Source organism: Miscanthus floridulus, chromosome 7 (assembly GCF_019320115.1).
Source record: "Miscanthus floridulus cultivar M001 chromosome 7, ASM1932011v1, whole genome shotgun sequence".
NCBI classification, from domain to species: domain Eukaryota; kingdom Viridiplantae; phylum Streptophyta; class Magnoliopsida; order Poales; family Poaceae; genus Miscanthus; species Miscanthus floridulus.
Genome location: NC_089586.1, coordinates 21,460,601 through 21,472,760, shown reverse-complemented (window position 1 = coordinate 21,472,760; position 12,160 = coordinate 21,460,601). Strand labels below are relative to the sequence as shown.

The window sequence follows — 12,160 nt, the reverse complement described above, 5'->3', positions numbered from 1 at the left end:
TGACATTTGAGTAAGTCCAAGCCCATTGACTTTCTCTACAAGAACATTTAATCGAGAATACATCTCATTAGCACTTTCTTTGGGAAACATCTCAAAAGAATTTAGCTTTTTAATCACAAGATGATAGCGTTCCTCACGCTCACTCTTGGTTCCCTCATGGAGCGCACAAACGTCCGACCATAGAGCATGGGCGTCTTTGTGGTTCCTTACACGATTGAACACCTCTTTGCAAAGGCCTCTAAAAATGGTGTTGCGAGCCTTTGCATTCCATTTCTCATAATTCACTTCATCGCCTTGAAGTTGTGCGGCATTCCTAGGTGTGGGGAACCCTTGAGAGGCGGCTCTAAGAATTCCAACATCTAGAGCTTCTAAGTATGCCTCCATGCGGATTTTCCAATATGGAAAATCATCTCCCTCAAAGATAGGAGGAGATCCATCCCTGTGAGACATCTTGCTCTAAGCGATTAAGCTTAAAAACATGAGCACGAGGCTCTGATACCAATTGAAAGGATCAAGATGCCCAAGAGGGGGGGTGAATTGGGCTAATTCTAAATTCTCTTGCAATAATCAAATCCTACGGATAGCCCAATTAACCCCTTGTGCCTAGAAAAGTGTTTATATCAAACTAATGCACAACAACCTCTCAACATATGTTCCAAACTTACTCTAGCAAGCAATTCTATGGATGTAAAACAAGTATTGAATTGCTCAAAGTAAATACTCAAAGTAAGTGCTCAAAGTAAGTAGAGAGAGAAAGGAACGCGGCGATGTTTTGCCGAGGTATCGGAGAGTCGCCACTCCCCACTAGTCCTTGTTGGAGCACCCACGCAAGGGTGTAGCTCCCCCTTGATCCGCGCAAGGATCAAGTGCTCTCTATGGGTTGATTCTTCGACACTCCGTCGCGGCGAATCACCCAAAGCCGCTCACAACTTGAGTTGGGTCACCCACAAGCTCTGCCGGGTGAACACCAAACTCCCAATCACCACCAAGCCGTCTAGGTGATGGCGATCACCAAGAGTAACAAGCACGAACTCTCACTTGACCACGCGAAGCCTAATGAGAAGATGGATGCACACTTTGCTACTCTTGATTTGCTAGTGAGGCTACTCTCTTGGATTCTCAAATCACAAACACCTCACTAGGATCTTGCTCTTCTTGGCACTCACAAACGTGTTTCTCAGCTGTTGGAATGAGCAAAGGATACTCCACTCACGAGTGGAGCTTCTATTTATAAGCCAGTCTGAAAAACTAACCGTTATGAGCTTCTGCGGGGTGACCGGACGCTCCGGTCATAATGACCGGACGCTCCGGTCAGTTCAACCCGCGAACCAGCATTCAAGTGATGACCGGACGCTGTCAGGGTCCGGTCAGTACCGACCGGACGCGTCCGGTCGCTCTTGGATGCTTACTGTAAACGACTGGACGCTGGATACTCAGGGTCCGGTCACACTGACCGGACGCGTCCGGTCACACTTTTCCAAGTCTGGACCCTTACTAGAGTCGACCGGACGCTGGTCCTCAGCGTCCGGTCACATGACCTCCCAGCGTCCGGTCACACCAGACTTGATCTTCTCGGTCAAATGAACTGACCGGACCCTGCGGCTAGCGTCCGGTCGCACCGGAGCCAGCGTCCGGTCAGTATTTGACCCTCCATTCACTTCCAACTTCCGAACATATGTGAATGAAGTTTGCTCCAAAGGATCTTAGGCATTCATAGGAGCTACCTAGAGCTAGTTTTAACAAGTGTGCACCATACCTAACTCACTAGACTCAACTAGGTCAAGCTACCCGTTCATACCCCCCTTCATAGTATGGCCAAAGGAAAAACAAAGTCCTAAACTACTCTAAGTGTCTCTCCAACTCCAATCGACACTTAGAACTAGTCATCCTTAACCTTGTCGTCCATCCTTTGAAAACCGAAACGATTTCCATCGTAGGGGCATGACAACCTCGATTGCCCAATCGATCTCCATTACCATGACCTAACTTACTTGTCTCTGCAAAACACACGTTAGTCATAGTAATCTTTGTATTGACATTAATCACCGAAATCCAACTAAGGGCCTAGATGCTTTCATATAACATAGTATATGATAGGCATGATCGATTGCTGAAGTTTTTCTTTATATAGTTAAACCACATGCCAAATCAACTATGCAACGAAGAGTCTGCTATCACATCTAGGTGCATCAAAGCCGTTAATTTAAGAAATTGTAGAAACCCTTCATAGTATGGGGACTTAGGTGAAAATTATGTAGTAGCTTAAGGACTGTCCATGTAGTTGTAAGTTTTTATCTATCGAGCTATTTGGTTGGCTAAAATGTAACATAACCCATCATGTATTACCGTTACACATGTTTGCATCTTTACGTGTGTTATATAAAATTGTTCACATGGCTGGGTAGCCGATTACATTTATGATAAAAGCAATCCCCCAGGACCATTATTTTTCAATAGATTACTTGTGATGCACATGTATGATGTCCTCGCACCATCATGGTGCACCGTGATGTGTTCGCTTGACTGACAAGTCATGACTGAAAAGTACTATTGACTAATTTATTGTAAGAGAAAAATATTTTTGGTTGGTCGAAAAAATACGGCTTACACAATGATCGCGAACTCGTGATCTGACGACCTCGCAAGGGGGAAAAAAAACGACACTACCGACGACAAGGGCCTCACCTGGGCCCAAAGGGCACATCCGAGCCCGCAGCGTCACCTCCGGACCCACCTCACAGTGACACAGTCGATCGAGCCCGAAACCTGCATGTACCACGGTACCACCTCCAGCCGTTTCCTTCAGCTTGGTGGAGGCTCTCAAGTCCGGCACGCTCCCCTTCCCTTTCCCTTTCCGAAGCTTCTCGACCCCCTCCACGTCCCCCTTCCTTTCCCCCTCCCTCACATGGCCGACGACGCGAAGGCCGAGGCGGCGCGGGCGAGGCCGGAGTCCTCGCAGGAGGAGGAGGAGGACTGGAAGGAGGCCGAGGGGGACGTCGCCGAAGTCGACCGCGCCGCCACCAAAGGTACCGGCGAGGGGGACGTGCCCACGGACAGGCCGATCCGGGTCTACGCCGACGGCATCTACGACCTCTTCCACTTCGGCCACGCCAAGTCGCTCGAGCAGGCCAAGAAGCTGTGAGAACACCGCCCCCCATCCTCTGCCTCGTCCTCCGTCTATTGGGCCTGCCGTCTCTGGTCGAATTGAACTACCTCTCGATCTGCCTATCGCGCTGGTGTGGGGCCGGGCGCCGTTGCGTGCTAGCGTGCAATGGTCGCTGCTTTAGCAGCGCTTGCGGTGGCGTCTAGATCGCGCTTCATTAGACGGTTCTGTGCGAGATTGGCGTTGAGTTGTTGTTACTTCCCCTTCTTCTCTTTGTGGCAATTTTGTGATGAATTGTCCCACGCGTTTAGCAGTTCCGGAATGGCTTTCTGTGAGTAAAATAGTAAATTACCACGAGCGATGCCCATTTGTGTAAATATTGCCGTGAGTTGATTGAAATCCGATTTAGTGTTGTTTGCGGCTTAGTTGGCTGCTTGATGTGCAATATTGCTTTAGGTATCCTTTTTGGGCAATTGGATGGGTTGTTTGGTGAGAATTGCAGGTCCATTCTTAGTATCTTATACTCCTACCTGATGTGATACGACTGGATCGTTTAGTCTTAAAGCATCTATTTCCTTCTTAGTCCTTAGTGCAGTCCGATTCGGAATCATTCATACACTTCCCTTTAGCCTGTTGTGTTGCTTCAGAGTTCAGAGTGCTTGGGTAATTGAACTTTTTTCACTCAGGGGCTAGCTTGCTTGGGTAAAAATTGCCATGCATTGTTTTGTAGCTAGGATGCTTGAACATCTTCTAATTATTGAGATGGGCAGCAGAATGGAGTCCGCTTCCTGGTTTTTATTCTTTGAGATATCAGTAGCACTCATTCATGATGTAGTGAAATGAGTCTGTTCTATCGAAATTTGCCAGTCTGTCTGAATCGATTTGTGGTTTCTGATGAATTCCACATTCCCTATTTGGCTATACCTACCATAGTGGGTCCATATGAATTTGAGTAAGAGTAACTATAGTAGCATGCGTAATTAATGGGTGTGTCTGCTGTGCCTGAAACATTGCATATCATATCCATCAGGCGACCGTGAGAGCCTATGGATCCTAATCCAACGCGCAGCTGTCGTCTTCAACCTCCCGACCCGCCTGATCCTCTTCTTCCTCGCTGGCGGCCGCACTCTCGTCCTCGTCCTCGCCCCCGCCGCCACCCACCGCCCCGCTGCGGCGCACTAGGGCTTCGCCGGAGCTGCGCCATAGTCCTCGCAGGAGCTCCCCCGTCCCGACCTGGCTCGGCCGCCTCCACTGCCAGGGTCCCTAAACCGCCCGCCGGTCTCCCCACCGCCTGGTCGGCCTTCCTACCCCAACACCCTTTCCTTCTAAGGCCGCCAGAGTTTGGGAAGAAGGGAGAAGCTCGCTGGAACCCTAACGCGGGAGGAGGAGGAGGAAGAGGAGGAGGGCGTACCTCGCTAGATCCGCCGTGGCCACCGCCGGATCCGCCTGAAGTCGCCGTCCATGGCACGGGTGGGGCACGAGGAGGAGTTCGCTGGGGCTCGCCGCCGAGGATCTCGCTGGGCGCCGGGGAGAGAGAGAGGGAGGGAGGGAGGGAGGGAGGTAGAAGACGCTTGCGGGCGGGCGGGCACGCGAGTTGGGGGCGTGCTGGCGTGCGTGGGCGGGTGACTGATGCACAAGTGAAAAATCAGTCACCTGCAGTGGAATAATTCTGGTAATTAATTCCGTTTTCTGCAAAAAGATTCAATCTGGCAAAGTTACTCTTGCAATTATGTTATCTTTATTACATTCAATCTTTTCCTCAAATTTATCCATGTATCAGAACTTTAGGTACTTGTGGTGTGCAGGGAGAGGAACAAACAAATCCATTCGGGTTCCTGCAGTACCTTTCATAAGCAGCCATGTGGCCTACTGGCCTTTATCAGTTTCTTAAGTGTGAAGCGTTATTTAGGTCTTTAAAGGTTACTTCGTAGTGACAGTATTACCTTAATCTAGTGTAACATGAAACAGCCCTTTTTTTGTTCTTATTTAGTGAAATGAGTGCATCTAACTTTGAACTGCCATTGGCCTTGTTAACATCTGTGCTGTGCATATAACTTTTAACTGCCGTTTGCCTTGTTCACATTGGTGCTGTGCATATAACTTTGAACTGCCATTGGCCTTGTTAACATCTGTGCTTAAGCACTATTAAAACATTCTCTCCTGTAGCTCTTGTAATATGAGCAGGCTGAATAAGTACTTTCAAATCTGCAGGTTTCCAAACACATATCTTCTTGTTGGATGCTGCAATGATGAGTTGACACACAAATTCAAAGGAAGAACTGTAATGACTGAGGATGAGCGATATGAGTCACTTCGTCATTGCAAGTAACCGCTCTCTCATGCTTTTTTATAGTTATGTTTTATTAGTGCCATAATTGTACCTTATATATTATTCTGCATTTCCAGGTGGGTTGATGAAGTCATTCCAGATGCTCCATGGGTGGTGACAGAAGAGTTCTTGGATAAGCATAACATTGATTTTGTTGCTCATGATTCTCTGCCGTAAGCACTCGTTCTAAAAAAGACTTGATGGCTTCATTATGCAGTAAATATTTCCAAGGAACTGCTTGAGATGATACATATGACCATCATTATTGCAATGCATTTTTCACCATTTTAGAGTTCATATTATATTCAAAGGCTTTGGTCTACTAGATGCTGGGTTTGAAATCTAAGTCTATTTGGTTAATATGTACCCTATTTTTCCTATTTGAACCAAGACAGGTATGCTGATGCTAGTGGAGCTGGTAAAGATGTTTATGAACATGTGAGTTGTTTAAGCTCCAGATTAAGAAATAAATTTATAATCTTGATACTAACAGTGTCAATTAAATAATATTTTTGGTCTGTGGTTTTGTGACAATAACTAATGGCAGTGCTACTTTATCAGGTAAAAAAACTTGGTAAGTTTAAGGAGACTCAGCGCACTGATGGGATATCAACATCGGATGTTATAATGCGGATTGTTAAAGATTATAATGAGTATGTTATGCGGAATCTGGCCAGGGGCTACACTAGAAAAGATCTTGGTGTTAGTTATGTCAAGGTATGTGATACAAACCCAAAGCTATACCCAAATATCCAATAATTGCATTGTTTGATATTAGTCTGGTAGTATCGTTTTTGTTGTGCTTGTCCAACTGACCCTTATATGTCTTAACAGGAAAAACGTCTGCGAGTTAACATGGGACTTAAAAACCTGCGTGACAAAGTGAAACAGCACCAAGAAAAAGTAGGGGAGAAGGTATTTGCATCTACCATCCTGTTTATTTACCGCCATCATACGATTTTAACTGGGAAGGTGCTCTTTTGTTGATTAGCCTTCTGAAATACTCCTGTTCATTTACAGTGGAACCTGGTTGCAAAGCTGCTCCAGGAAGAGTGGGTGGAAAATGCAGACCGCTGGGTGGCTGGTTTCTTAGAGAAGTTTGAGGAAGGGTGCCACTCAATGGTGAGTTACCCTCTAACCACCCTTAGCATAGAGCGTATGCTTTATTTAGGAATCCACTGCTCATTCGTCTATTCTTGTTTCCAAAACTCCCTCAGGGGACAGCCATCAAGGAGAGGATCCAGGAGAGGCTCATAAAGGCACAATCCAGCGACTTTAGCAGCCTCCTACAGTACGACAGCTACGATTCTGATGAAGCCAACGGAGACGACGAGGACGAAGTCTTTGAAGACGTCAAGGAATAGCACCTCTGTACATATACAAGGTTTTAGTAGTTGCAAATTGTCTTGTCAGTCAGTCGCCCCTCTCTGGTTGGTGGTCTTTATATGGTCAAAGGTAGGTCAGGTTGCCATACTTGTAGCTGCTCTTGGTGATTGTTCAGGCAACGCAAGGTTGTAAAAGCTGTGGAAAGGCTTTTGCAGCCAACGATACAGATTTCGATTGTTACATTTGGGTTAGAACATACGGGTACGGCTATAAAGTTGAAGTCGAGGTGGTTAAATTGCTGAAATGTCGTCTGTTTTCCTTCCCCTGACATGTATGAATGCATTCATCGTCTCACAAGGTCGCCATCCAGGTCGCCGAGAACAGAATTCACAGTCGTTTCCAACACGAGGAATATTTGGAATTTTGTTTGTGTTGGAGTGTTGGACAAACAAAAGCGTCTTGGATTCCTTGGTACCTTCCATGGTCATGGGACACCGGTGCCTTGAACTCTCAGCCCGGAAAGGGAAATGCTGGGCTGCTGGCATCTTCGATTTCCGGTGCCCCTTGTTTTGGGTTCTTGCAAAGTCAGCATGACAGGTGTTGTTTCGGGTTAATATAAGGTGTAATTGGCCCGTTGCCAAACTCCATCCTAATTGCTCTGTTGCCTTCATTTTCTTTTTCTTGTCGAGCAAGGGTTCATGGATACTTTAAGACTTGACTTGCTTTTTCTCTTGAGCAAGGAATGATTTTAGCTTTCTAATTAATTAAATATATCCTTGCTTGGACTGCTTGAACAAGTTTGCTCTTCCTTCCCCAGATACATCACTTGCTCGAAATTGATACAGAGGATACGTGGTTGCTTCAGTTTATCCAAGAGGTAGCGGTAGCTTGTTTCTTGCTCCCGTTTTGCCCTGTGGCTCAGGACAGCTTGAGCCAAGAGCTACAAACAGGAGTATATATATATTCACACACATGATTTTGCTCTACTTTCCCCACCAGATAAATGTTGCTCCTGATAGGTACGGCGGCATTCCTTCCGTTTAGCAATGGCTTTATGATTTCTTGACGATGAGTTGATGGTGAACGAGCAGATTCCAGCTGCAGGCCGCTGAAGCAAAGATCGGTGGTGACAGAGAGGAAGAGGGGCCGGGGCAGTAGACCACCAAGCATGTCGTCGCTCCTGTCGAGGCTGCGGCTGGTGACCGTGGACGTGACGGGCACCCTGATCGCCTACAGGGGCCAGCTCGGCGACTACTACTGCATGGCGGCCAAGTCCGCCGGGATGCCGTGCCCGGACTACGGGCGCGTGCACGAGGGCTTCAAGCTCGCCTACGCCGACATGAGCAGGAGGCACCCGTGCTTCGGCCACGCCGCCTCCATGCCCGCCGCCGAGTGGTGGAAGACGTGCGTCAGGGACTCCTTCGTCAGGGTAAGCAGCTTGTAACATCTCAGCCTCACTCTCACGTCTCACCACCGATCGATCTGCATTCCATCGAGCATCCAATTTGGTATGAGGCGCGCCGTGGCATGCAGGCCGGCTACAACTACGACGACGAGACGTTCGAGAGGATATTCCGGCGGATCTACTCCACGTTCGGCTCCGCCGCGCCGTACGCGGTGTTCCCGGACGCGCAGCGGTTCCTCAGGTGGCTGCGGGAGGAGGGCCTCGTCGTCGGCATCGTCAGCAACGCCGAGCACCGGTACAGGGACGTCGTTCTGCCGGCGCTGGGGCTCAACCAGGTCAGCCTCCCTCCAGCACTGCCGCCATCCATTCATCCTTGCACCGACGACGAGCAGCTGCACTGACAATGACCGACGGCGTGTTTCCAAATTCCAAACCCAAGGGGTCGGAGTGGGACTTCGGGGTGTTCTCGGGCGTCGTCGGCGTGGAGAAGCCCGACCCGAGGATCTACGAGGCGGCGCTGCGGCAGGCGCCCGGCGGGGGCGTGGCGCCTGGGGAGGCGCTCCACATCGGCGACAGCCTGCGCAAGGACTACGCCCCCGCGCGGAGCCTCGGGATGCACGCGCTGCTGCTGGACCGGTTCCGGACCGCCGAGGCGGAGAGCTGGCGGAGGTCCGGCGCGCCCGTGCTCCCGGACCTCGTCGCCGCGCGGGAGTGGCTCGTCGGGGGTCACAGTCACAGGGAGGAATGCGCGGATCAGCCTGTCACGGCCAGGTGACACGGCATGACCGAGTCCTGAACTCCTAGCAAGGAAGGGACCATTGGAGCATCTGGATGTCCGACCTCACTTGCCTGAGAGCCTGAGGCATGGATCGATCGCCATTCCTGCTGTCATTGGATTGTTCGGCTGACATTAAATTTCTATTGTAGTAGCTGGAAATACTGTTCATACTGGAATTTATTGAGAAAAAAACACGGCTCCGGCTTAAAAAAAAAAAAGGCCAGCCAGCCAGCACAAGCTGACCGGCCGAACAACCTGCATGACGGCGGAACGGAATGCCCGATGTCGTCCTGTGCCTGCTACCCTTGCCTCAATTGTGGAATTGAGGGACCTTATCAAAAAGAAAAAAGGAGTGAGGGATTTAACGTGTGAATAACCGAATATAATGAGGAAAGATGACATTGTCCGTCGATTTTCATGCAAAGTCTCCAGGACAAATTTCGTAAATTTGCCCCAAACGGGCCAAAAGAATTTCGCTGGAAATTGTGTGCTTCGCTGAAATCGATCTACCAATTTTTTCGGTTCCAATCCGTTGATCTTTTTTTCAGTTCTAATTACAAAAGCTACGAGCGATATTCACTCCATTTTGCAGCATCCTGGAGAATGCAAAGGGAAAAAAAGGTTATATCCATAAAATAAAAAAAGTTGACTTCAAACTTTGAAAAATTCAAATCAAGAGGATTTTTTCAGATTGTTTCAAAAACTTAAATGATTAAATTTTGTTTATATATGAAGATGTTTGGGACTGCTCCGCTCCATATTTTTCAGTTCCGCTCCACGTTTTAGCTACGCCCATTCTGTTCGAAGAAAAATGGTAGAGTTGTGAGAGCACCTATAGAGGTGCCCCACAAACTCTATTTTTTTTAAAAAAACTATTTTACGATAGAGCTTGTGAAGCAGAATTACACCTAAGTAGGTACGAGGGTAAAAGAGAGCTGCAAGTTGGAAAACCATCCAAATTTTGAAGAGACCGCTGCGGCCTGCGGCGCGGCCAAGGAAAGGGCCCACCAATCGCCGCGGGGGCAGTCGGGCAGATATCCCAGCCTGCAAGGCTGCAGGCACTGGGCCGCGAAAACTCAAGCACGCGACGATGCTGCGCCTTCGCGCTTGCGGCGGCACGGCGCCGGCGTCGGTGCCCGCGCTCGTCAGGGCCCGCCTCTCCAGGCGAGCCTCCGCCGCCGCCACCGTCGCCTCCGCTTCCTCCTCTTCGTCCGCCCTGGAAGAGCTCGCCGCCGAACGCAGAGGTCACCCCCTTTCTTTGCCACATCTCTCCGCGTACTGTCGAACAGTGCTCCCGCTGCAGCTTCATCCCGCGCCGCCGTTTTGCCCCCTTCACCTCATTGTGTGGCGCGCGGCGGCGAGTGGAGTTAGACCGCCCATATTGAAGGCGGCGTGCCAGGAAGAAGATGTCGTGGTGCTTGCAGTGTTAACGCAGCAGCGAAATTGCGTCACGCTAGTCGCTAGGTGCTAGGTTCATGTGTACAGGGGCGAGGCGCCTGATTGTAGCTTCAGCATATATTTAGAGCATTTGTCAATAAAAGGTTCGCTCATGTGTGCAACCACGTGACCCGTGCCCCAAGCATTGTTGACACGTTAGATAAATAGAGAAACAGTAGTAGAAAAGCAAAACATCGTACCATAAATTTTGGAGCCTGAACCATTGTTGGCAACAAATAGGCATTTGTTCTAATTTTACTTTGAAAGTACCCATCTCTGCAATTATATAAAACAATCAGGTTATTACCCTGTAATTTATTTGCATACGTATAAGGTAACAAGCTTTACAATTGTTATTAAAGATAGCCCAAAATAACCATTAAAATTATAACTAGCTATCCACATGTATCATCATTAAGTACTCACAGGATGATGAGCTATTCTGTTGGAGTTCGTATTAGAAGCTTTATTTGGTTCTGAAAAGAAATGACAGTGATTAGTTAGAGTACGACAGGTTTGACACACTCTAAAAGTACTGTGAAAGAGAAAATGCCGTGCCACAGCCGTTTTGATTTGTGATTTGCGATAGCTAGCTGTGCTCGATCCTGTATATGTATAGCGTCATGTCACTTTGAGTCTTTGAGCCCCTTTGATCCAGTTCAACGTTGTTATTTTCTTTTTAACCATGTGTGTGTGTGGTAGACCATTCAATAGCTAGGCTGTGGTGAGCTTTAGCTTGGACCTGACGCAGCCTTTTTGACCTGTTTAACTGCGTGGAAAGAGTCATCACAGAAAGAGACGAGCTTCGATTCTCGATCGCAGCGAGCGATTACAGTAAAGTAGCTGGATCCGGGTGATCCGGTCTCAGATGAGTGAGCAAATACTCCAAATCCAGTGGTTAAAATTACTCCAACATGGGAGTGACCAAAAGTCCAAAACAACCCACTGGTAATTAGGGCGCGTTTGGTGGAGCTCGCGCCGGCTCCGGCTCTACCATTGTGCGGGTACTGTGGCGGAGCCGGCGGAGCACTACAAACGTAGCTCTAGCAGTTCCTTCTCAACCCACATTTATTTGTATATGAGCCGGAGCTATTTTTTTAGCCGCTACAGTGATCTACAGGGTTGCACAGTCGCTGCATGAAGGAGCTGGAGCCCGGAAGAGCCGAGCCAAACGCGCCCTTAATTAACCGCTGGTCACCTTTTTTTATCTAATAAAACAAAAAAAAAAGTTACCACCGGCCGTTTGCGTGCATCCACAGTGAGTTGTACATACACACGTGTTTACTACAAAGTACAAATCCCTACTTGCCGGGCAATGCTACAAGCTACATGTAGTTTCTATATCTATTAATTTCTATAGACACTACATATAAAAACCATGATTCCAATATATAGTTTCTATATAACAATTTTTTATCCAATTACATACATTCTCTCTCAATCAGATCTCTTCATGTCTTGGTTCTCGTGTAGATATGATTTCTAATTTAGACCTGGTTTCTATGATTTTTGCTCTTTCTCTTCAATAACTATCTTGCCATATCAGTAAAATACTTACATAGCAGTATAATTAATGTACATAAAAATTATAGCGGTTTCTGCATCAAGAGTGTCCTGGATCGGTGGTTTTTACTGCAACGACGACCCGCGCATCGGGCGGCCGGTCTCTTTCGTCGGAGACATGGCAGTTGTAGGGGAGGCAAAGGCAAAGGCAACACGTACGACACGCACACGCCAGACTCCTCCGTCCACAAGCAAGCTGAGACTACTCTACTCGTGCTA

General features: G+C 48.2%; 2 protein-coding genes across 2 annotated transcripts; both read left to right on the top strand.

Moving 5' to 3' along the window:
- The first annotated feature begins 2,801 nt into the window (after nucleotides 1-2,801).
- Nucleotides 2,802-7,062, top strand: LOC136466700 (choline-phosphate cytidylyltransferase 1-like). The gene is made up of 8 exons (XM_066465192.1): nucleotides 2,802-3,138; nucleotides 5,315-5,428; nucleotides 5,510-5,605; nucleotides 5,828-5,870; nucleotides 5,994-6,149; nucleotides 6,267-6,347; nucleotides 6,453-6,554; nucleotides 6,650-7,062. Exons 1-8 carry the CDS (start codon nucleotides 2,906-2,908, stop codon nucleotides 6,794-6,796), a joined length of 972 nt encoding a protein of 323 aa, XP_066321289.1. The 5' UTR covers nucleotides 2,802-2,905; the 3' UTR covers nucleotides 6,797-7,062.
- A 142-nt stretch (nucleotides 7,063-7,204) lies between these two features.
- LOC136466701 (uncharacterized) lies at nucleotides 7,205-9,116 on the top strand. Its single transcript, XM_066465193.1, has 4 exons — nucleotides 7,205-7,777; nucleotides 7,850-8,187; nucleotides 8,292-8,498; nucleotides 8,603-9,116. Exons 1-4 carry the CDS (start codon nucleotides 7,762-7,764, stop codon nucleotides 8,936-8,938), a joined length of 897 nt encoding a protein of 298 aa, XP_066321290.1. The 5' UTR covers nucleotides 7,205-7,761; the 3' UTR covers nucleotides 8,939-9,116.
- The last annotated feature ends 3,044 nt before the right edge of the window (nucleotides 9,117-12,160 follow it).